Below are 27,277 nucleotides of genomic sequence, written 5' to 3' on the forward strand. Positions count from 1 at the left end.
TTGTGATCTGGTGGCATAACATTTGGTACCAGAGCATTGGATTCCACGGTTTCACTTCTTCAAACATGTCATCTTGGCATATTCGTTATAACTTTTTTTATACGAGGCTTCAGAAGCTGAAAAATCGACCACATGGAACTGAAATCTTGGTGAACTTCGTGTACGAATTTGAGATCTTGGTTCGCTATATTTTCTGAGATATGATCCAAGCAAGTTATGGTTTTTGTTGGCTCCAGAATTCAGTCTCAAATAGGTGGCCTAGGGAAACTCGTCATAACTTTTGCTACGAGAAGCGGATTTGAATTTCGTAAAAAGTTTATGAAAGTGCACGAAATGTAGTTTTTCGCATATCATTTTCAAGGCCAAAATTTGAAACAGCAACACGTGGCATTCCCTACAAGTTCACTCTACTAAACCAATCCATAATTAGGTCATCGTGGGAGATTGAACATAGCTTTATCTTAAAGAATTCAATTTCGGTTTAACTTGTGGCATTGGAAAGAAGACTCAGAGGGACACCACAGGGCGAAATTTCAAAGCTTGGAAAGCCGAAATTACAAAGATACAACAATTTCAATATCGAGCTCCTAAAAAGCAAAAAAAAATGTGTATTTTTTTAAATTTCGCATAACTTTTGTTTGAAAAATTAGTTTGAAGTGATTCAAAGGGCATGGTGAAACATAGATATCGTTGTTTGATTCCAAAATGCCTTGAAGCGAAAAAAAAGACACACCTAGTAAGCAACCAAAAATCTCTACTATGACGCATGAAGAAGAGGAAGAAATGCAACATGATATATCAAAATGACGCGACCAAGTGCAACAAATTTCGCTCTCGCAAAAAGTTACCAAAAATGAAATGGAAGCTAAGATGGATGGTTTGAAGAATGGTTTAAAAAAATACATGGAAGGTTTTAAGCATGGATTAAAAGTAGACATGGAAGCTAAGATGGATTGTTTGAAAGCAGACATGGAAGGTTTGACAAAATTGCTACAAGAATTGCTTCCTAATGGCGAAAAGATATTCCATGAAACTCATTCCAAAGATCAATATGAGGAAGTTTGATGGCAAGGATTAGGTAACATGGATACTACAGATGGAGCAATATTTTGATCTCCATGATGTACAATACACACAAAAGGTGTGCATTGCATCTTTATAATTAGAACCCAATCAGTTTGTATGGTATCGATGGATTTGTTATCGTAAACAACTTGTCTCTTAGTCAACAATTTTCCCAGAGGAAATGATAGCACAATATGAGGATACAAAGAGCAACACCTTCTTTGGCCAACTGATAAATCTCAAACAAAAGGTTTCAATGGTGGAGCACATTGAGGACTTCCAAAAATTGAATATCAAGGTAACTAGTATTCGAGAGGAGCATAGGATTGATCTCTTCATAGGGACTTTGAAGGATAACATCCAACATGAGGTTCTCCTTTGGGAACCTAATTCATTGGAGAAGGTATTCAGGGTGGCAAGAAAAGTTGAAAGCAAAATTACAGCAACAAGGAAGTCTACCACTCACAACTATAAAGATGGAAGTGTTGTTGCTCCTAGCTTTCCACAACCTACAAGGTTGACGCCACAACAATTGCAGGAAAAAAGAGCATAAGGGCTTTGTTACAATTGTGATAGCAAATACACTAAAGCTCATAAGTGTGTTGAGAAGAAATTATTCTACATAGATTGTGAAGAGGAGGAAGAAAAGGAACAAAAAACATCAAAAGAGGAGGATATACACCAGGATATACTTCCCTTCCACAAAGAGGAGGATATACCTCCCTTTTGGAGGATAGTGGTACAACCTCTTCATTTACATGTGTCATTTGAGTAGGGCATAAGGTATTTCCTAATTTTCTTGGTCAGGAATAGGTAAAGGTGATGTAGTTTCTGTAAGGGAAGAATATCCCCCAGGAAGAGGACAGAATTATTTTCTTGTCTTGGTAAACGATTTAAATTCATATTACATATAATGGATAAAGATTATTAATGTGGGCCATCAATCCAATAAACGAAAAATAAACAGTGGTTTCCATAAAAATGTAGCCCAGGGGATTCCATCATCTGAGCCACTATGTCGTCGTAAATGCACCCACCATCTCACTGAGTGGTGTCAGCATACAGCAAAACCGGGCATCTGACCTGTAGTTGGTTTTTATTTCTTTTTATTTATAATTTCCATCACAATTCAATTTTATGGATGAGTGCTAGGTTACTTTTACCACAACAATTTCCTTTGTATTCTCTCTTGAGCATCCTTTATTTCATTTTCATGAATTTTCTTATATAACAACTTTATATATTAAAGTTGTGTTGATGGAAATTGATCATAGACTTCAACATAATTTTATCATAGGATTCTTTGTCAAGCATTAGTTGTTCATTTTACAATATCTTGCATGTCAAAATTTATGAACCCCGAAATCAACATTGAGGGGATTCTAGTATTAAATACAGTGCAAAAATTGTTGAGTGGAAAATCCCAACAATTCACTAGTGAGATCAATGAAGCATTAAGCTTGTCCAAAAATATTTCATTTTCATCGTACTCTGTCCCACCTAAATGGTCTGTCTCAACCTTAGAGATGTTGGAAAATGTAACTATGTTCAGTCTTCAATAATGTACTTGAGTCATCTTGTAATGTACTTGTCAAAAGAATTAAGAAAAAAAAAATTATTATTAATATTGTGACTTATTAAAGCATGGTTTTCATGCTTGGGTCACTATGTTTTAGGTCAAAATCCCCATTGAGGACTTCTAGGATTTATTTTGTGTCTATAGAGTTATTATACATTTAAAGAGACCCTTCTTGGGCTTTTGAATCATGTAAAAAGGTTAACTATTGAGTCAACTATGAATTATGTAACCTCCACACCATGTCGGCCTAAGAGAATATCAAGTCGACCTAAGGACCCTATTCGACCCCACAAGAAGCCTATAAAAGGAAGGTCATTGAATTCATTGGGAGCATCATTCTCATTAATTTTGAATTCTCTTGTAGCTGGGAAGAAGTGTGAAAACCTCTTGTTTTTGGGCAGAAGTGCGAAGTTTTCTTGTAGTTGGGTAAAGGTGTGAAGTTTGTTGCCAAGAAGCCGAAGTGAATGCGAGTTAGGGGAATTGGAGATAAGGAAAATCGAAATTTTGGTGTCTCTCTGTCTTTGTTTTGTGTCCTGGATTGGGAGATCGAAGTCTTCCAAGTTTCATTGTTGTCAGAAGCTCCCAGTTGTCGTAAGTTGTTGCATAGTCAAAGTTGTTGGGAAGAAGTCAAAATTTTGAGAGGCTGACTTGGTGTGGAGGGAAGGTCTAGTCTTGGTCTAGGATAAAGAGTCTCAAAGAATACTATTGAAAGGAAGAATTATCTTGACTGGGTTTTCCCCTCGAGGGAGGTTTTGCCCTGGCATGTGCCTACATCTAGTGTCTATTGTTTTATGTGTTGCTTCTTTTGGTAATTGCTCAATGAACTAAAGAAAGCAGATATAAAGAATCGTAATAATAAGAAACATCACAAGTAATTATTAAGAACAAGAAAATATTCACTGTCTTTTTGATTTTCTAACATGGTTTCAGAGATTTGGTGAACATGGAAGAAAAAGGCAGTCTCTAGCACTTGATCCATTCATAGGCACTATCTCAGGGAAGGAGTCTATTATATTCAAGGAAGATGTCTAAATCAAGGGTGAGAACAGACTTGAAGGAGCATCTAACTTCGGATCCTGGAAGAAGAGGATTGACCTAATCCTCGAAAAGAACAAGGTGCTAGACTTGGTAAAAGAAAATGTAAAGAAGCCTACAGAAGAAGCCAGTAATGTCGACAAAGTGAAATTCAGGGATTTAGAATTGGTGGCTATGACTCTGATGGTAGAAGGGATAAAAGACAATCTTGTCCCATTCATAGCTAACATCAATCATGCTCAATAGATGTATGAAGCCTTGTCGAAGTTGTTCACTATCAAGAACATTGGTCAAGTAGCAAGTTTAAAGAATGAGCTGAGAACTACAAAGATGACTAAAGAAGATATTGTGGTAACCTTCTTTGTGAAGATAGCTAGACTTAGGGATGATCTCTTGTCCATCGATGAGATTGGTCCAAAAAAAAAAACTAGTGATCACTGCTCTATTAGGATTGCCACCCTCTTGGGGTGCATTTGTTGCAGGTTTCAGTAGTTGGAAGGAAGCTCCCACCTTTGAAGGATTATGGACCACATGTAGTCAAGAAGAATTAAGGATCTCAATGGTTGCCAATCCTAAAGGAGTATCAAATGCTTATGTTGTTCATCATAAAGGAAAGAGATCGAAGGGACCAAGGAAGAAAGCTGACATGTCCAAGATAGAGTACTATCAATGTCATAAGAAGGGTCACTACAAAAGTGATTGTCCCGAGAATCCAAAGAATAAGAAGAGCGGAAGGGATCAAGCCAACCTTGTTGTAGAAGGAGACTCAAAGAAAGTCAAGCCCGAAGAACCTAAAATGAGGTATCCTTCAAGCTTTGGAGGAAGCCCCCATCAACTCCCAAAGATAAGTATTTCATGTCTTTTCAGTTTTGGGTTCATGTATTCATTTTGTTTTGCTTATATTAAATACTAATCACCTTTCTCCCTCTGTTGTCTTGATTAGGGAAAACATCTGCAAGGAGGATCTCTCAAGACAAGTTTAGTCAAGAAACTAAGCTATGCTTTAAATACATTGATTGAAAGGATTACTCATTTGATGATCTATTACTAACTTTGTTAGGACCAGTTGTATTGAATCTTAGTGATTCTTGTTTGGGTGATTCATCTCTTGATAAATCTACCCACCCCACTCTTAACTGTTTTTGTAAAACCTTAGATTTAAACTGCAGATAGAACATAAATATAAATCGCAGAAGACAAGCCAAGACAAGAGGACACAGGATGTGGCGCTAGCCAAGGACAAACCCCAATGTGGGGAAACCCTTGATCAATTCTTCTTTTATGTTCTTCAAAGTTTAGCAGAGAATGAGAGAAAGAGAGAGAGAGATAGTACATTTACAATAGAAGTCAACACTTTGACTTTCTATATCTATATGAGATCAGTTGAAGACATATTGCTTCAACTGATTCTCCAAGGTGACTCCTTCACCTATTGTCGTGTTGCATTTGGTCCACTTGCTACACCACTGCATACTGCACCATGCTGCACTAATCATGATTATCATCATGCTGCCCATGTCCATGATCTTATTCATCATCATGTTGCCCTTTATGTCCATTTGTTGCACATAACCATGTGACACCATGTTGTACTGCACATAACCTTGTGACACCATGTTGTATAGGTCCTCCTCATTGTTGCACCATTGAAGTCATCACTACAATATCTCTGAGATCAGCCTTGACATTAAGTCAACGAGGTCTTCTTCAACATGATGATTATGCCTTATACTTCATCATCATTGAGACAGTGATCCTCATTAATGATTTTCATCAAGTAGTCCTAGTTATTATATCATTCCTCCATTACTAGTTTGTTGAAGCTTTAAGACTGTTTCTCCATATAGACTGTGATACTGCTCCTTATGCCGAGACAGTGAGATATAGATTCAAATCTCATTGTGATGTATGATCTCTCTATGATCATCACTGAGATTGATTGCTGTCTACTATAGGAATACCTTCATGATCTTTATGTCCACATCCGAAACTCCTTTTATTCGAGATAGATATGCCGAGAGTGACATGGTCAAACTTTGTTATGGATACCACCTTCAGATCTTAAGTATGCTGAGAGTGACATGCCCAAACTTTGTTGCGGCTTCAGATCTTAAGTTTGTTGCGGAGAACTTATTCATTGCTCCATGCATCGAGGTTGTGGCAGCACCTAAAACCGAAACCAGGTGAAGTCAAACCCTGCGGTTCCTCTCTTCATGACTGCGTCTGCTTTCTTCATGACTGTGGCAAGACTGCGGCTTCATGCGTTGACTGCGGCTCCTCTTCTTCGTGACTGCAGCTCCACGCCTTAACTGCAGCTTCACCTCCTCGTGACTGCGGTTATGACTGCGGCTGCTCCATATGACAACGGATTAGGGTTAGGGCATCACGTTGACTATCTCTGCCCTGCGTATAGTTCAAGAATAGCGTATTAAGTGTATAGTGTAAATGTCACCATGAACATCGTATAAGTATCTTCAAGAACTGCGTATAAGTAGTCTTCAATTGTTGTGCGTATAGATGACAGCGTATAGAGTCTATAGTTGCTGCGTATGACAGCGTATAGAGTTCATTGTTGTGCATGGTTGCTCAATTGCCAACATTCATTGCTGTGCGTAGTTGCTCCATTGCCAACGTTCATTGTTGTGCGTAGTTGCTCCATTGCCAACGTTCATTACTGTGCGTAGTTGCTCCATATCTGCGTGTAAGCTAGGGCATCATACAAGGCCAGTGTATCTTCATTGTGTCTCTCCTTCACCAAAAACCCAAAACGTGGAGAGGAGGAGATCACGTGAAGATTGAGTGTCTCTTAAATGACTTCAAGTCCTCTCCTATTTATACTAAAACGTAGATGATGAATAGACATGACTATTGGGCTTCCGAGCCTACATAAGATGCTAGCCGACATGACAATTTGTCTTATAATACAAATAAATTTATAACTCCATAAATACTTATTGGAATCGGATGATGTTTAGATCAATCCTACACCTTTCGATGAGAGGGATCCAATAAAAATATCAGCTGCCATAAATAAGATGACCCACATGGACTTTGGCCCTAGTTGCCAATTTTAACAAAGTCCTTGTTTGAGATTCTACGATGATGATATTTGAAAATCTAGGGTTTTGTAGCTAAACCCTAGTGAAGTTAAATTGTCTAGTATATGTGATATAACAATTCGAAATCTATTAGATGATTGTTGAAAATAAAAATCTAGCGTTTTGCAGTGAAATCCTAGTAGTGACATTGTCTAATGTGTGTAATATAACAATCTGAGATCTATGTATTTCATGATTGTTGAGATTGTGGAAATAGAATTCTAAGGTTTTTGGAGTTGAACATTAGTCAAAGTAAAATCTCTTAAATATGATGATTTGAGATCCATGTAAGATTGTCGAGATTGTGAAATTGGAATTCTAGGGTTTTGGAGTTAAACCTTAGTCAAAATAGAAATCTCTGATATATGATGACAATATGATAATTTGAGATTTGTGAAAGATTGATGAAATTTGAGTCTTTGGTTGAGATTGATGATTGAACGGAAATCTAGGGTTTTCCACTAACCCTAGTGGTAGTTAGTGCCTAAACTGTTGAATGACTATTTGGATAGATTGCCCTGGTCAAGAATCTAGTCCATGGCATTGCGGTGCCTAAAAGTTTTTCATGGTTCATATAGTTTGAGATCTTCCATTGTATTTGTACATTATGAATACCTCCCTAGTTAAGGGGAAGTGTTGGAAAATGTAACTATGTTCGGTTTTCAATAATGTACTTGAGTCATCATGTAACGTACTTGTCAAAGGAATAAAGAAAAGAATTTTTATTATTATTATTGTCACTTATTAAAGCATGTTTCATGCTTGGGTCACCATGTTTTAGGTCAAAGTCCCCATTAAGGACTTCTAGGATTTATTCTGACTCTATAGAGTTATTGTACATTTAAAGAGACCCTTCTTGGGCTTTTGAATCATGTAAAAAAGTGAAGTATTGAGTCAAATATGAATTATGTAATCTCCACACCATGTCGGCCTAAGAGAAGATCAAGTCAGCCTAAGGACCTTATTCGACCCCACAAGAAGCCTGTAAAAGGAAGGTCATCGAATTCATTTGAAGCATCATTCTCTCATTAAGTTTGAATTCTCTTAACATTTTCATATCATATCCATACTTAACATTTTCTATAAATTTCCCTCCATTTCATCTAATCCATACGAAAGTTGCATTCCCCATTTGTGAATAGCCTATCAAATGTCACAAAAAGGGTATGATGAAAAACCTTCGTTGACTTGGATAGACTACTTTTTGAAGAAGATACTTTGGAGGGTTAACTTGGTGATTGGTGGAAGTTCTTGGTCTTGTTTTTGGAGTCTTGGCTATCTCATTTTGACTTGGCTCTACATAGAGAAGAGTTTGACTGGGTTTTCCCTTAAGAGAGGGGTTTTCCCTAGCCGAGAGCCTATATCTTGTGTCTCTTGTTCTTGTGATCTTCATACATTTTGAATTGGTAATTGCTTGATGAAAGAAGAGCTAATAATAAAGAATTAAAGGCCAAGATACAATCACAAGTAATTAACAAGAAAAGAGGAATCAAAGCCCCAATTTCCATCTTCATTGATTCTCAACATGGTATCATAAGTAAGGTTCAAGAAGGACACTTTGAAGATCACTTCATTGGCTATCTACTTGAAGACCCCCTTCATGTATTCCTTGAAACAACTATCTTCAACAGCTAGTCGTATGAAACAAGGCATCAAGGCTATTGAAGACTTATTGATATCTACTAAAAAGTGTGTGGTCAATTTCATCTCAAGACTCTCTAAAGGTATCATGGATAAAGGACTCTTCTCCACTCTCACAAGTACTTTTGATGATGAAGACGTATGTATAATTGGCAGTGGAGCCTCAAGACAAATGACAGGAGAATGTGGTTAACTAACCTTATCAAAAGGAAACACTTCTCATGCAGTAGAGCTTGAAGATAATAAGAGTTATCTAGTCAAGGTCGTTGGTTCAACATCTTTGAAGCTAGAAGGTCGTGGAAACATTCATATCAACAACATACTCTTTGTTCTAGGTTTGAAGAAAAATTTACTTTCCATTCCTTGTCTAGAAGATAAATGACATAGAATTGCTATCATAGATGGCAAGGTTCTTGTTTGTGGAAAGGGTACCAGCATTGATAAAGCTAAGGTTATTGGGATTCGTGAGGGGAGGTTGTATAGACTACTAACACCTCTTCCTCAAGTTTTTGTACACTTAGACATTAGCCCTTATGAGTTTTGGCATTGAAGGTATGGCCACATTCACTATAAAATTCTACCCACTTTAAGTAAGATGGTAAAAAGCATCCCCGATTTAAAAGAAGACCATGAAGAAGTATGAAAGGGATGTGCTTTAGGAAAAAAAGTGAAGAAGTCATTTACAAGCAGTGATACTAGGTCTAAAGAAATATTAGACCTCATTCATTCAGATGTATGTGTACCAATGGCAGGAAAATCTCTTGGAGATCATCAATATATGTGACATTCATTGATGATCATTCAAGAAAAACGTGGATTTATCTCCTCAAATCTAAGAATAAGTATTTGAGAAATTCCAAGAATTCAAGGCAAAAGTGGAGATCTTGACTGAAAGGAAAATAAAGACTCTAAGATCTGATAATGGTGGGGAATACACTTCCAAGGAACTCATAGATTTTTGCAAGAAAGCAGGTATTAAGAGGGAGCTCATAGTTCCCTATAATCCATGGCTGAAAGAAAAAATAGAACAATTGAAGGAAGTGTTAGAGTCATGCTCCATGATCAAGATCTTCCTAAATTATTATGGGAAGAAGCAGCAGTGACAGCAGTCTACATCCAAAATAGGAGCCCTCATAGAATTCTTGAAAACATGACTATGGAAGAAGCTTTTTCAGGAAGGAAGCCTAATGTAGATCATCTTCGAATCTTTGGATGTCCCGTTTACAGTCACATTCCAAAAAACAACAGAAAGAAGTTGGATCCACTAGCATGAAAGGAATCTTTGTTGTATATAGCTTGCCATCTAAGGCTTACAAAATCTATATTAAGGAATACCATAGTATTGAAGTTAGTAGAGATGTCATTTTCGATGAAAACATTGCATACAAAAGGTCCAAGGACATTCCTATTGACTCTGATGAAGAAGTACCACTCTTTGAAGAAGAAGAAGATCATGACAACAATGAAGTACCTACAATAAATCAAGAAAATGAAGGACCAAGTGAACCTATTCAACAAACTATCATTCCAGAAAATCAAAAAAGGCCAGCATGGTTAAGAGCAACTCTACAAGAAGTTGAAGGTCATGGAGCAGCAAAAGGAACCTTCAAAGAAAGTAAAAGACCTAAAAGATATTTTGGGTATGCAGCATATATGACGAAACTTATTGAAGCAGAACCCTCCACCTATGAACAAGTTGCTAAATAAACAGAATGGAAGAAAGCTATGCATGAAGAATACCAAAGGAGTTTGGGAAATAGTTCCTAGACCTAGTGACAAATCAATTGTCCCTTCCAAATGGATTTATAAAATCAAACATGTGATAGATGCAAGCATTGATAAATACACGGCAAGATTTGTAGCCAAAGGTTTCTCTCAAAAGGAAGGGGTTGACTATGAAGAAACTTTTGTTCCTACAGCCAGGTACATTACTATTAGATCTTTGTTTTCTTTAGCTGCCACAATGGGATGGAATATCCATCAAATGGATGTCAAAACAGCATTCTTGAATGGAACTATAGATGAAGAAGTATATATTAAACAACCACAAGGTTTTGAAATCCATAGCAAAGAAACTCATGTTTGCAAACTAAAGAAGGCATTATATGGCCTGAAACAAGCTCCAAGAGCTTAGTATGCAAGAATGGATGCCTATTTGTTAAGAATTGGATTTGTAAAAAGCTTTGTTGATCCAAATCTCTACATCAAGTGTTAAGTTTAGGTATGTTCTATGCTAGAGCAATTTATTTCAATTTTCACAGTTAGCTCAATATCTTTTCTAGATTAGCAATCACATCAGCATTAAAGTAAACTGCAGATAGAACATAAATATAAATCGCAGAAGACAAGCCAAGACAAGAGGACACAAGATGTGGCGCTAGCCAGGGACAAACCCCAATGTGGGGAAACCCTTGATCAATTCTTCTTATATGTTCTTCAATAGTTCAACAGAGAGAGATAGTACATTTACAACTGAAGTCAACACTTTGACTTATCTAGATGAGAGCATAGATCATCTCTAAGAAGATGATACATGAGATCAGTTGAAGACATGTTGCTTCAACTGATTCTCCAAGGTGACTCCTTCACCTATCATCGTGCTGCATCTCATCATCATGCTGCACCTCACCATGTTGCACCCATCATCACAATGCTAGACCTTATGACTGCTGCACCTAATGTTGTACTGTTGTCCCATGTGTCATGATTGAACCATGTTGTCCATGTTAGTTGTCCCATTGCTTGTTTGTTGTCCCTTGCATGCTTGTTGTACCATTGCATGCTTGGTGTACTTGTTGCTAAGTACCATACAGTTGTCCCAATGTTAGTTTGTTGTCCCTTGCATGTTGTTGTACCATTGTGCCATTGTTGCACAATGTCATGGTTGTCCCGTTGTGATTTTCCATACCATAACAGCACCATGAATTTGTTGCACTAAATACTAGTTGTCCCATGTTGTACCATTGTACCATTGTTGTCCTGTTGTGCACTATATGCCATTGACCATTGTTGTCCCATTGTTGTACCATATGTTGCACCATATTGCACCAAGTTGCCTTTTTTGTCCCATTGCTTATCATTGCAGCACCATGTAGCATTGTTGTCCCACTACTGCACCATACTTCACCAAGTTGCCTTAGTTGTCCCATTGCTTATCATTGCAGCACCATGTAGCATTGTTGTCCCACTACTGCACCATACTTCTTGTTGTCCATACTGTTGCACCATACATCTTGTTGTCATATACTATGTTGTCTATAATGTTACAGCATTCATCATAAGACTTGGATCTATCATTCATGACTATGATTCAATCCAAACAGCAGATAGAGCATCCTTATTTAGAACAACATTAAGGATAGCTAAAGGTGTGGCTTCTTTATCTCAGCATTTACGTGTGGGAGCATTCCTTCCATGACAGCAATGGTATTCCTTTCATGACTGAGTATAGGATAAGGGCTTTTCCTTTCATGACAGCAAGGGCATTCCATATGTAGAGCACTTCTTCTAGGACAGCCTTTAGGTGCCATCTCCATTAGGCAACATAGCAACTAGGTTTAGGGCATCTCTTCTCCGTAGACCTGCGGCTAGGGTTTTTGCCTTCATTTCCATGGCTGCGTATTATTACTTCTTCATAGGGCAGCGTTAGGGCTTGTTGTTAGGCCTCCTTCACCGTGCTAGATCTCCCTTTCCTCCTGCGTCTAGGGCTTCTTCATTAGGGCAACGTTATCCCTTAGGATCTCTCCTCCTACTAAAACCCAAAGACAAGTAGAGAGGAAGAGATCCAAATTGTGTTGAAATGACTTGAAGGCCACCTCTATTTATACTAAAACGTTGAGCATAAGTGGGGTTTATCTGGTTGCTGGCCGACCTTGACGAATTGTCCCATAACACAAATAAATTCATATCTCCATGAATACTTATTGGAATCGGATGATCTTTAGATCAATCCTACACCTATCAATAAGAGGGATCCAAGAAAAATATCAGCCGCCATTAATAAGATGACCCACATGGAGTTTGGCCCTAGTTGCCAATTTTAACATCAAGGTTGTCCAAAATGAAATTGTTATTATACTATTATATGTGGATGACTTGCTTATTACCAGTGTAGAAAATAGAATTCAGTAGTGTAAGAAGATGATGGCAGTGAAGTTCGAAATGAGGGACCTTGGGCTTATGCAGTATTATTTGGGCTTGTAAGTTTGGCAGAAACCAAGCGAAATATATCTTGGTCAAGGAAAATATGTGATCAAGATCTTACAAAAGTTTGGCATGATGGAATCTAGGGCTTGTGACAAAATCCTAGCATAAATTGTTGTAAAAAGTCTAGGATATGAAAAATGTAACTATTGTTGATTGTAAACCTAACTAGGTTTAGGTTTTGATATCTAAAATCTGATTTATTATGCTCCCTTTGTATCAACACGCTAACCCTATATTAATAGAATTAAATTTATGCTATATATTTGTGCTTGGTTGAACTTGTTGTTGAAGAATTGCATGTACATAGTCTTCAAGATGTTGAAGATGCTTACCTACTTGATGATGACTTGATGATGATGGAAAGAGGGTGTTGTAAGAATCTTGGTAACATTGAACTATACATTGTTGATGAACTGGTTGCCAAGCGAGGATAGAAGGAATGATGTTCCGAAATGTTGAAGTTCTCTGATGATATGATGATAGAACCTGTGTGGTTGAGTTGTTGATGAACTTATCTCCTAGTAGAAAAGAAGCTTGGATAACGAAGGTATATATCTCCCCAGTTCAAAGGGAGGATTTGTCGTGACAAGTTATAATAAAGACTATTAAGTAAGAATAAACATCGGAGAAAAGCTAAAGCACTATGGATGGTTATTTTGTGATTAATAAAGTTGTGTTAATGATTGACGAAGTTGTGAACAAGAATTGGATGTTTTGTTAAGTGTTGGGGTTGAGTTTGGTGTTGTAAGAGAAATTGAAGGAAGCTTCCATCAAAATGTGATTGGATATTGTGATGACCTAAGCAGCATCAGAATAGTTGACCGATCCTGAAGATTATGCTATCATACAAGATATGTTCCGAAATGTTGAAGTTCTCTGATGATATGATGATAGAACCTGTGTGGCTGAGTTGTTTATGAACTTGTCTCCTAGTAGAAAAGAAGCTTGGATAAAGAAGGTATATATCTCCCCTGTTCAAAGGGAGGACTTGTCGTGACAAGTTATAATAAAGACTATTAAGTAAGAATAAACATCGGAGAAAAGCTAAAGCACTATGGATGGTTATTTTGTGATTAATAAAGTTGTGTTAATGATTGACAAAGTTGTGAACAAGAATTGGATGTTTTGTTAAGTGTTGAGGTTGAGTTTGGTGTTGTAAGAGAAATTGAAGGAAGCTTCCATCAAAATGTGATTGGATATTGTGATGACCTAAGCAACATCAGAATAGTTGACAGATCCTGAAGATTATGCTATCATACAAGATCATATACATTGTAAGATTGAATATTGGTTGGGGTCATGAAGCTATAGTACATGCCAACAAACAAGTACCTGATGTGTTGATAAAATCTCTTCTTGGCATATTGATAAATGTCTCGGACTTGGTTGAAAGGAAGAGATGAAGCACCATAAAATTGCTTGTATGATGATGGTATTTGTGGGGACATCATGGTCTAGTTAGTATTGAGATCTCATTTGATGCCAAGATCCCAGAGCGAGGGTATCAGTTGGAGCTTTGGTTTGGTGTTGATACCTAGATCCCTGTAAGGGTTAGTGTCAGGGCATGAAGGCCTAGATGGTATCCTATTGGATGGATACCAGGGTTGTAACCTAATGGTACCTATAGTGGCAAATGCATACATGACACCTTATTCCCTGTGGGGAGGAGATCTTGGTAGTGAGGATATCCCAAGAATTATGTATGTTGTATTCTTCTTGGAACATTTCAAATTGAGATCAACCTTGTACCGATTGAACAATTATGAATCCCTCCCTAGATAAGAGGGAGTGTTGAAGAATGTAACTAGTATCAATCTTCATAATTGTACTTGAGTCATAATGTAATGTATTTGTCAAAAACAAAAAAAAACAAAAAATTAAACGTGAAAGCAAAATTATTTAAGCATGGGTTTCATGCTTTGGTATTTTATTTCTGAGCCAAAGCCTCCATTGAACGCTTCTAGGGTTGAATCATAATTCCATGTCCTTAGCATTATGGTCTAGACCCTTTTTTATGTATTTGGGAAAAATGGTTGATTTTGTCATAAACCGACCAACCGGTTTATGGCCAGTTAGTGCCAAAACCCTAGCTAGCGCGCATTAAAATCAATTTTTCTACTGATTAGGTACCTCTGCCTAATGAACCAGCTAGTTTGATTGGTTTACTGTTCGAACCGACCGATTTTGAATATTACGGGTACACATCAGGATACAAAATGAAGTCATGGCCATTTTTTACACAAAACAAGTCATTTTTATGGAGGCACTTGCAACTGGAAATGACAGCGATGATGGATGAAAAATTAATCGAAACTAAATTCTTGCTCTCTCTTCTCAATTTTTTTCTTCATGAATTACCCCCCCCCCTTTTTTGGGGGGGTCTTCTATCTCCCCCTTTTTTCCTTTCTTAATCATCATTGCTAATCATCTTTCCTTTAATTTAACTTCTATTACTTATATTATTATTCCCTCCTCTATTAGTAATAATGTTAGTATTTGACTTATTCTTTTTCTCTTTATTTATAATAAATGCTTTTATTATATTATTATCATCAGTGTTGAAAATATCGGTATCGGCAAGGGTCCAGAAAATATCTTATCGGCAATATCGGCAAAAATATCGGCAAAATATCGGCAAATATCGGCAAGCATAAAAAATATTTTTTTCAAATTTTTAAATATAGCCGATATTTTGAAAATATCGCGATATTTTGCCGATATTTTCCGATATTTGCCGATATTTTGAAAATATCGCGATATTTTCTCGGCGATATATCGTTTTGCCGAAAATATCGCGATATTTTCGAATATCGCCGATATATCGCCGATATTATCAACAGTGATTATCATTATTATTATTATTATTATTATTATTATTATTATTATGATTATTATGTTACCCCCCCACCATATTTTGGTAGCTTTAATTTATCAAATGGTATTATTATTCCCTCCCAATTTATTAATCTTACAGTATTAGTAATAATATTATTACTACGGTAATAATATTATTACTAATACTATAAGATTAATAATATCAATACTATTACTATAATATCAATAATATTATTATTACTAATAGTATTTTTATAATAATATTAGTAATATTATTATTATATTTATTATTAGTATATGACTTTACTTTAATAGTCCTTTTTTCCCTTTATTACTAATATTATTATATAGTATTATTAGTCCCTCCCCTATTAGTCATATTATTAATATAGTTTTAGTATATAATTTATTTTGATTGATTTCCCCCCTTCTTTATAATAAATTTTTTATTTTAATATTTTATTCTTATTTATTATTTTAATTATTCTTTTACCTTTGACTTGTTCTTTATATCTTATTTCTAGAAAAATAATTCTATTAATTATTTGTCCAACGGCTATATTTTTGACCTTTTATTTGTCTAACGGTTATTTTGACTTTTCCTGTTAGCTTTCTTTGTCCCTCTCCTATTTAATATTGTAACATGATCAGATTTTCTTCATCTCTTTGTCCTAATGATGAAACACATTAGTTGGTTCGAAACGTGACAAGAATAAATCCTAATGTGATGGATTCAAAAGTAGAATCTCTAAATAGCTCTCCTCACAGAAGCCTCAATTCACAAAGACTTCTGAAAGATTAGCATTAATATATGGATGCCATAGCCTTTAAATAAGATAACTTGATTATTGTCTATAAGTAGGACTTCGGCGTAAATCACATAAAGAGAGACATTTGTCGACGCGTTTCGAACCAACTAGTGTGGTTCATCGTCAGGACAAGTTGAAGAAACAGATCCAGCTTAGCAAGTTAAATAGTTTGAGCAGAGCCTCCAACGGCTAACTTGACCAACGGCTAGTTTGACTCTAGGACCGGGGTCAAAATTATTTTATTAATTTAATTAGTAATATTTAGGACCAATCCCTTAAAAATATATATATAAATATATAAAATATTTTTAATGGGTATTTAGTTCAAAAAAATAATATTAAAAATTCTAAGTTAAATAGTATTTAAAAGGAAATTTAGTTAAATAAAGGACCTTATAAATATTATGGATCACAGAAGCCTCAATTCAACAATTGATTATTGTCATCGGCCAAGGTTTGCCACTTTTTCTGTGACAAGGCTCATGCATTACATGGGGCCATCCCCTCGATTGACCAATATAATGAATCGTTGTGATTAGGTGAACTCTTACAGTTGACTTCACATTGCCATGGATCCAATACTTCATTGGGAGATGCACCTTATATATATATATATATATATATATATATATATATGCATATCTATTTCATCTTTACTAGAATGATCTCCTTAGATCTTGGTTTGTGGGCATTTTGGAGGATGTTTGAGCTTGTTGGCATGGTCTAACTCCTTGTGAGGATTTATTCAACGTAGCCAATTCACTATTCTATTCATTATTGGCTTCTTATAAGAGTAAGTTCCTCTATTATATTGTTTTCCCTGGAGAAGAGGATGCTTATTTTATTTCTTCTAAGAGAGTAAAGTGCATTTCAACATTTTATTTCTACTATTACTAAAGAGTTTGTTGAGGAAGTTAGAAATGTAATATTTTATTGTATTCCTTCGAGAACTAATGGATCTGGGAAAACAATTCCCTCTTTATTGTAAATTAGAGTTGATCCCAAACCTATATAAGGGCTTGGTCTCTCCCCCATTTGGATTGTTAAATTTGGGAAATCTTCCCCCAAAGCTTAATCAAATATATTGAGTGCAATGCAAGTAGAAAGTTTTCTCTCCTATGAAGTCTATGCATGGGGCTTCACTTGTTAAATGTTATTGATGGAAATGCTTTGAGGCATAATGCATGGGTAAGATTGTACCTATCTTCTTGCTGGTGATCAACTTCTCTTTCAATAATGTTGATGTCTACTTGACAAAAATGCCATAGTGATGGCCAAATCACCTAATTTGAGTTGGCTAGAATTTATTTATTTTTCATTTAATAAACTCACTGTCGTGCTATCATGGAAATCCTTGCAAGAGAATATGCTTTGGAGGTCTAATGCATGGATAAGATTGTACCTATCTTCTTTCTGGTGATCGATTTCTACTTGACAAAAATGTCATTCTGATGGCCAAAGCACCTAATTTAAGTGGGCTGGAACTTATTTTTCCATTTAATAAACTCACTGCCATGCTATCTTTAGAGGTTCTCCTTAAATTGGTTCTCCAAGTAAATTTCACAACTTGATATTAACAAGATAAGGAAGATTGTAAATGTATTCATTCAGCTCTTTCATGCCTTAATCATATATAAAGACATCACTCAGTTTGATTCTTTGACTCCTTGCCTAATGGATAGGCACTAGGATTCATCTGTCAATCATTATTTCATTTTTCTATACTACACAATTGATTTGCTGAAGCTACTCTTCGTTTCACCTTGAGACAATATTGCCCAAGTTTTAGCAATCCTACCTCTTAGGGAAGCCATCCTTGTGTTGGAGAAGAACCAACCCAAAGTGTGAAGAGGGTTGGTAAACTGACATAGGCCTCCATCTTAGCTGGCAATAGGCTAGAAGCATTTTTTTGGATTTGAATCAAAAGTTGCTAGTTTGTGAGGTAAAAAAAACTAAGTTACATAAAAGAAAAATTTGCTAAAATTCATAATGTGGCACCTATATCAGAATATGCATTCAGAACAGGCCGACAAATGGCTGGCATTGGCAAAAAGGAATGCAGATTTCAATTTAAGGATTGTATTCAGATTTCCATCTATTTCAGCAGCATTCTCTTAATCAGCATTTCCATTAGATAAGAAAATGCATATTTTCTCATCATAGTAATGCTTAAGAGAGTTTTCCAATTCATTTATATGCTTAGGCATCATCCAAATTACTATAATTTAATTCAGACTAAATGGCACAAAGACAGTTGTAACTCAATAAAACATGAAAATATCAAACACGGTATCTCTAGCAATGACATGATCACTCTACCATGTAAAATCATTTGACAAAGTCATATATGGTAATGTAAAATAGAGAAGGTTGATACAAAGATATCTCACAGACTCATGCTTATCAGTGATGTATGTCATCAAAATTTGTGACATTTATTCAATGCATGCAGGAGTATAACAGAAAATTATTATGGGAGGTCCAAACCTCAGTCCCAGCTATGCCCATAGCAAGCCCAATGTCAGCTTCATGCAAAGCTGGTGCATCATTTGTGCCATCACCTGTCACAGCAACAACTTCTCCCAGAGTTGTGCGCAACTGTCTCACCAAGGTGTGCTTGTCCAATGGTGAAGATCTTGCCATAACCTGCACCCATAAGGTCAGAAATGTTTAAAGATTTTTCCACCTGAGTTATTATTACTATTTCTTTTGCAAAAAAATTATAAAATATTGTTTCAATAATTGCTTTCAAAATCCAAAAATGTTTTCGACTTCAGATTGTCACAGTAAACAAACATCCCAAACAATAAAACTGTACCTGAATTTTTGGTATCAGAGTCTTCATCTCTTCTTCGCTCTTTACACGAAAATCAGGTCCTTCAATTGCCACACCATCATCTGTTAAAATGCCACACTCTGCTGCAATTGCTTTCGCTGTGTTAATATTGTCACCAGTGACCATCCTCACTGTAATACCTGCACTTCTACAGAGTTCAACAGCTTCTTTGACACCAGGACGCACGGGATCCTTGATGCCAACAATGCATATACATGTATAACCATTTGTAGGAATGGTTTGTCTCTCTGGATCAAAATAATCTTCCAAGTCTATATAAGCAAGGCAGAGAGTTCGAAGAGATTCAGCAGCAAAACCATTAATGATATTGTTAAGATCACCACTTGCTACTTCATCCAGTGCAACAACACTGCCACTGCCATCTAGACCCTTGTTACACATTTTCAGGATGATTTCCGAGGCACCTTTGCAATAAACCCGGTATTTTCCATTGGGAAGCATCACCACAACAGTCATTCTTTTCCTCACAGAATTGAAAGGCTCAAGTTTTATTATTCTGGATTCATTGCGCTCTGTCGCAAAGTTTCCACCCAATGATAAGCCAAACTCTAGCAAAGCAGACTCAGTCGGTGTCCCTAGAATTTCAAGTTTTCCCTCTTCACTAATCACCACCTCACCCCCTGTATTCTGGAATATGCACTGCAAAAGCAATTTCAACACACTTCCATGGATTTCAGATCTCAGACTCTCACCTTCCTTAACACTTCCAATCTTCTTGACATTGTTAGTAATCCATACCTTTACAACTACCATACGATTTGTTGTTAGGGTCCCTGTCTTATCACTACAAATACATGTTGCTGATCCCATTGTCTCACATGCGGAAAGATGCCGCACAAGTGCTTTATCATTCATCATCTTCTTCATAGCAAAAGCAAGGCTTAGTGTCACAGCCAATGGCAAACCCTCTGGAATTGCAACTACAATGATTGTCACTGCAGTTGCAAAAAAATTCACAATACGAAGTGCATCAGCTCCTGACCATGATTGGTGACTGATTACCTTCTCCACAGTCATCCTTAATGTTAAGACAATGAATGTAACTACAGCAAAAGCTAATCCTATCTTGCCAATGATTGTTGCAACACCATTAAGTTTGACTTGCAACGGAGTTTCATCTTCACCTCCTTCTGTCAACGTTGCCAGCAATTTGCCCCAGCCAGTTCTCATGCCAACAGTTGTGACTAACATTTTACCAGAGCCATCCTGGACCTTTGTTCCTGACAAAAGGAAAGGCTTATCCCTGCCCACACTTACTGGTTCACTCTCTCCTGTTAGGCTTGATTCATTTATAAGTAGAGAATAACCTGAAATAAAAATCCCATCTGCTGGAACTAGATCCCCAATTGATAAATTCACTATATCTCCAACAACTAAGTCATACATGGATACCTTTTGTCTACGGCCATTCCTTGTCACCTGTACAAATATCTTCTTCTTCTCCTTATCTAAATCTCTGAACTGCAATGATTGCCGGTAATCACTGACTGCAGTCACAAGCACAACTATAAAAATGCTGATAAGAATGCCTAATCCCTCAAAAGAACCCTTGGGCCAGCCTTCAGTACTAATTCCAACACCCAAGGATACCACTGCACAGACTGCAAGAATTATGAGTGTCAAATCTTGAGATGCTTCCCACACAAAGACCAAAAAGCCTCGAGGTGGTTTTTCATCAAATTTGTTCAAACCATAAACCTTCATTCTTAGCATTAAAGTATCTTCATTAGCAATAATACCATCTGTGATTGAGGTGGAAAGTTTAGCAGCTATTCCATCAACTCCATTGTGCCATTTTAACTTTTTAATGTCATGCCCTTCTACTATCGATGCTAATTCATCAGCATCAATGTCGAACCCAGCTGCTCTAACATCCTCCGGCGTATTGTAAACAATGGTGCTTGAAGGGGCAGATACACCTGCATCACCCCCTTGTCAGATATCAATAATATATACCTGAATTGAAAAACCATGCTATATGTTCAAACTTCAAATATGAATTTCAAATACCATCGATAAAGTGGAGAGCTGCAGTTGACACCAAAAGAGCCACCCTTAGTTTCTCCTGTTGCAAAGAAACATAAGAAATAGAGAATGTTAAGCTATCGTAAGAGTTAATCCCTGAATGCTGGAAATGCAGTGTTGGGAGATCTATCACAATAAATTGTTTATTAACTGGTTCTCTTTCCCCTTGCCTCCTCCTGAAAAAAATCCTACAAACTTACAAAGAAAATGTAAATATTGACATAAAGACAAAGAAATCAAGAAAAAATTATCACAAAACCAGTGAAATAGCTGAGAAGTGCAACAAAAAGGTCACGTTTGTAACTTTGTGCAGCGGTGTACACTTGTATAAAGTATATATATCAGAAGAAGGTTTCCATGTAGATTACAATGTATGTGGATATATACATTAAGTCTTTTCTTCAATGTTCAAAGGTGTACTTTGAATTTGTTAATGAAGGCAAAAAGAAAACAGAATTAGCTGTAAAATTTTGCTTATGACAATAATTTATGTTTCATTATAGCTTCCCTACTGAGCCTGAACATACAACCTGATCAACACCTTCGAATAGTGCTTTGCATTGGCATCCTTCTAAGTCACATGACACAGAGACATGGTACACGGAGAACAAGTGAATGTGATTATCTGACATGGGACATTGATTCCAGAAACTAGACCAAGGTGAGACTCTCTCTCCCCCTATATATATATATATATGAACAATATAACATTAACATCCAATTTTTTGAGAAATGAGAACATTTACAAAAAAAAATGATACTACTAGTTACTACATCAGTGATGATCAGACACAAATTTAGAATATTCAATACACGTCATAAAATAGAGGTTTAGAACCATAAACTGCAGTTTTCTCAAGTCATTTAATATCATCAAAATTATACTGTATTACATCGATATTGAGGCATTTATACTGTAGCTGGAAATGAAAATGGAAAATACAAAATAGGGTACATACTAGAACCATAGTTAGAAGAATCTCATAGCTCATCACCACCAATGGTCCCCCTCCATTCTAGAATGATCAAAATCACCACCAATTTCTCAACTCTCTCCTCCATCCTCCTCCTTTATTTCCAATCTATTATTTGCATCTGCCGGCATGGAGGATGACCCCTCAAGAGGATCACCATTATCCAAAGTGATTGGATCTAACACTAGTTCAATAAGATCCAAGTTGGCTAATTCCAACTCAACATTGTTGTCCAAACCCATATCATTAGGAAACACATCCCACATCTTTGTCTGTCCCTTCAACCACTCCTCCCTCTACATGAAAATAAAACATATGTTGGAGTGCACATGCACCCATTGTCTTCTTCAAACCATATAAATTCCCTAATGTGCTGCAGTACTTCTCCCAAAAAGAAGATGAAGTAACCTATGGACAATTGTTGTAGAATAGGGCACCCCAGGAATTGGTCACATAGACAATCTTAAACCCCCTATCTTAACAAAGAGAATTATCATCTTCATTGCCCTACTGAATTCTCAACACATGTAACTTTTAAATGATAGTGAATTTAATGTGTTTTGGTTATCGAAGCTGTCGAATGGGAAAAACTTGTGATCTGCAATGGAAATAAGCAATACATAACATTAAACACCCACACACAAGCACACAACTTCTAAGGCATCATAAGTGCATATATGTTACTGTGTACAAATAAGGGTGGATTCCTACCACCAGTTATGTAAAATATATATCTTCGCCAGAAGGTGCCCAACAAACTTAGTGCTGATGGTCATTTAACTTTGTTTATAACACTAATGCGATCAATTACTAAGCATGTCTTTTAGTCAGGAATTTCTGGTGTGATACTTATCATACCTAAAGACTAAACAGGTCTTGCGTCCAACACAATTGACCAATGTCACTTGTTACATCCCACTATCGCAGTTGAAGGATTGTTTGTCATGCACAAAGCCATCAAACCTAGCTCACACCTGCCAATAAAAGTAGCATTTTATTAATTGAAAAAGTTGGCCTTAAGCCCTATTTTTGTGTCACCATAAATGGTATGTAATTTTGAAAATTACGTATTTACTATTAATAAGACGCATAGCAATGTTTTATAATATTCAATGTTAAGGATTGGATTGGCAAGCGCTTGGGACCCACGCCATTGAGATGAAGCTCGCAGTTGTCTCGCGATCCATGTCAAGCTGACCAACTTCCCGGGATCAATGTCAAGGTGCATGGAAGCTAGGGTAGGATTGATCAAGATTAGTCTAAATTACGTAAATTATGTTAATTTAAGATGAGGGCAGTTCCAGATATTTGTGTTGTAAATACCCACCACATGCATGAATTGTGATCAGCTGAGACATGCTATTAGGATAATGCGCAGAATTTTGCAAAGAATAGTTTGCCAGACCCGTCTCTATATTTCATAATATGATCATAGAGTTAAATTCCATTTTTCTTCTCTGAAAATATATTCTATGGATTTACTTATACATTTCACATTGAAATTTTTATTATAAAAGATGAATGTTACAGTTTCCGCTTCGCTAGATATTTTAGTTTGGACCTGGAGCAGAAATTTATGGACGAGTTTTGTCACCCCAGAGATGACAAATTCAAACTCCAAACAACAGTACGCTTGCACGCAACACACGGGCCATGATACGAGATCTAGAAGCACCTGATAGAGGATTGGAATTTATGGTCAAGCTCTGTTTCAGTATGACGATCTTGAAAAAGAAGCTCTCAATTATGACAGTATTGTTTCCTTCAAAATGTCATTCAAGCTAGTTATAAAGTTAAAACCTGGCAGCTCTGGGCCCTGTTTCTCAGCAGTTAGCAAGAAGAACAAACGTTCGGTACACCTCAATGGCATAACCAAATAGCCTACAAAAAGCATTGACACATAGAACCAAACAATGCATAAACCTCTGTTATATTTTGGAGATTGGGACTATCATAAACCCTGGCTCCTAATAAACATAGGTCTCGCAAGCAGGAGCTCAGTTTCTACGAGCCTCCAAACAATACATAACACAAACCGCAGACTAGCAACGAAACAGAGCAAATTGCCCTCAGTAGCTTAACCACGACTTTGAATTGATGAAGTATTATTCACTATGCTTTGTAGGTTTCTGAGATATATATAGCTAGAAATTAGGGTTTGCTGAAATTCATTAGTACAATTTGTGGGTTACTGAATTTATATCTATACAGGCTATGAATTGTGATAAAGGATAAGTACATACTATCTGTTATTGTAATAGTATCACCAAAATTGTTGGTTGCTCAATTTCTATCAGTCTTTCCTAATGTATGTGGCATTTGATGTACGCTGTCGCGCAGAAAAAAAAAAAAGGTTCAGCCTCTTCCAGTAACAAGCATAAGTCATACACCATTCCATTTCATAGTCATACATAGCCACTATAACGGACGTAGCCAGAGAAATAGTACCTTATTCTTCCTCAACATATCTTTGGCTTCAGCTCTCTTTGGCAAATTGGCCGTATTTCTGAATCTCCTTTTTCTGTTTTTCACAAAGAAACATAGCTTGCGCCATCTGGCAAGTGCTTCTGCTGACGAATTTTTGGATTTGACTGCTCCAAACTCTTCATTCAAAAATTGCTCCATCTCCACAACCAATCCTAACACCCAAAACAGTAGAGATCTGAGTGCATGGAAACATATAAAGCCCCAAGCCTAGACGGGTTTATAAGGCGTACACATTGAAATTCTAATATCAATTTCTCAAAGGATCCACTGGTACCAGCATGGATGACCCTACATTGACCCCAGAATTTACGGAAACCGAAACCGATCAAATTAGTTACCTATTAATTATGGCCCAACCATATAGTCTAAACCTATCATTAATGCACAGCAACAATGAAAATCAACAATGGGAGTGGGATGGGAGACGCCGCGTTGGATGGAAATCAACAATGCCGGCCCGGGGATAGCGGAATGGTTTTGACTGAAATGGTGCTGGTGTGAGCATAGTTACCAAATTCGAATTCTGGCGCAACCATCACAATCACAGTTAGCAATAAAGCATAGTGAGTCTTAAATGCACAATCCACATTCCTATTTTTAATAAAACTTATTATTCTGTAGCTGCAATTTTTTAGAGAAACATTGCTTTTCTGTTTTTTTTAATATAAAACTTACCATAAGTCCGTATCGTGTTGAGTTTACCTTAATTTCCACGAATCGAATCGAACTGTACCGGCGAATTTTCGAATTTTTTGGCTAGTACGGCCAAACATGGTAACGGTAAGGGTGTGTGTACGGTTTTCTCGGGAATTCGGTAGAGGACAGGCAGAGGTGGGTCTTCTTTTCGAGTTGACAATCTGTAACACCGCTGAAGCTTCAAGTTTGGATTTTATGCTGGTCAGGTTTATTTTGGGAATAGAGCAGCATGGGCGCTGATGGCACTAAGATTTAAATATTTATGTATTTATGGAGATAGGATGGTGTCCCATTTTATGAATGTATGTTTCTTTAACTTCTTGTTTCAGGGTAATTTATAATAAATAATAAATTAAAAAAATATAATGTAAATTTAATTTAATTATAAATATTGGAAAAGGTTATTTTTGTAAGGATATTGTGAATTTAAAAATAATTGTTTTTATAATATTTTTTATTGGTTAATGCCCAGTTTCACTTTACACAACCATAATAATGTAAATATTTGGAAACTCACACATATATATATATATATATATTTTTGGGTAGATTCTCTTTTATTAGGGAGAGTCTTAAGCTTGAGGTAAAAGGACTTTGTTAATATTCATAAGTTTAATATAATTATCTAACACTTATGTTATAGGTGGATTAACTAGATTTTTAATTAATATTTATTTTTTTATTTTATTTTTTTATTATGGTGAATTGGTATTTTGTTGGAGTAATGTGGGTGAGGCCCAAGAGTAAATCTAGTGGTTGTCACTATAACACCAAGAGTATATCCAACAGCTCTTAAGCCAGATTACTAGGAATTTATGACTAGGCAAAGTGTTGAGACTTTACAACAGTGGGGTAGCCTACATTCCTTGAGTCTTATCACAATGGACAAAAAATGGTATAACATCTCATTGTGCCAACCAATTAGGCGTCCAACGAGAAGACTAAAATTCACGATGCAACTATTTCATAAATGCCACAAAATGGTCTAATATGAAAAAGAGGGGAGGGTGCAACACTAGGACTTTCCAAGAGGTCACTCATACCAACATTCTTGTAGCCCAAGCGCACCTGGCGCGTTAACGTTGGTACGATCGTACCGAAGTTTCAAATTTATATTGTTAATATTGTGAATTAAAAAACAAATGGTGTATGACACCCCCTCGTTTGTGGGACAATGGACCCCCCTCCATGCAGCTCATTAAGTTCAATCCCAAGGGATATGTTTCACCCGTTGTGATAAGGTTTGAAGAGTAGGTGCTCCTACCGACGTGATATCTCTACTCTTGCTCAATCATAAGTTAATGGTATATCCAACTTTCTAGCTATTGGATATACTCTTTGTGTTATAGTGGCTGCAAAAAGTTTTGATCCTGAACCTCTAGATTACTCTAGGTGGTTTCTAATCCACCATAGTTCAAAAAAAGAGACTACAAATGTGTGCAAACGGTTATTATTTAGTGCAAGTTAAATTTAAAATCACTTTATTTTTAATTTTATATAAAACATCATATTAAGTTAACACACTTTGATGGTAACATTATAAACATTACAATTCTTCAATACGAGGTTGTAAAAATTAAAATCATCTTGCATTCTTTAGTGCAAATATAGTTTGTAATAAATAGCATACATAAACTTTAAGGATTAGTTGCAAGTGGTTTGACTCATCATGTACAAGCCATGTTAGTTGAGGATATCATGAGGTTGAATTTACATGGATCTCTTGGGTTAATGCATAAATGTTGTTTGTTGGTGGTATTTACTCTGAGTACTATTCAAGAGAATGTGAAAGAATCCCCAAAGAATTTCCCCATGGAACTATTCCTTGGCAAAGGAAATTGGATCATAGTTTTCAAAATAGGAACCGGTCGCTGGCCCAATCCCCTTATTAAACTAATTTTTGAATTGGAACTAGAAAAACCAAACTAGTCAGATCTCATTGAATCAATCATTAAAAAAATATATGAAAT

General features: G+C 36.4%; 1 protein-coding gene across 2 annotated transcripts in view; it reads right to left on the reverse strand.

The window, feature by feature from the left end:
* The window catches only part of LOC149236736 (calcium-transporting ATPase 10, plasma membrane-type-like), a 49,633-nt gene extending 24,535 nt beyond the window's left edge, over positions 1–25,098 (reverse strand). Inside the window, exons 1-5 of one of the 2 annotated variants that reach the window (XM_089372482.1) lie at positions 24,950–25,098; positions 24,573–24,763; positions 21,136–21,190; positions 19,087–21,044; positions 18,756–18,914 (exon numbers count right to left, since the gene is read on the reverse strand). In XM_089372482.1, coding sequence (XP_089228608.1) covers positions 18,756–18,914; positions 19,087–21,044; positions 21,136–21,190; positions 24,573–24,749 — 2,349 coding nt within the window. In that variant the 5' untranslated portion in view covers positions 24,750–24,763; positions 24,950–25,098. The other variant, XM_089372481.1, reaches the window with a different exon arrangement.
* Between the last annotated feature and the right edge of the window lie 2,179 nt (positions 25,099–27,277).

Source organism: Pinus tabuliformis, chromosome 8 (assembly GCF_031772625.1).
Source record: "Pinus tabuliformis cultivar Carrire ecotype Pingquan chromosome 8, CPIR1, whole genome shotgun sequence".
Classification (NCBI taxonomy): Eukaryota; Viridiplantae; Streptophyta; class Pinopsida; order Pinales; family Pinaceae; genus Pinus; species Pinus tabuliformis.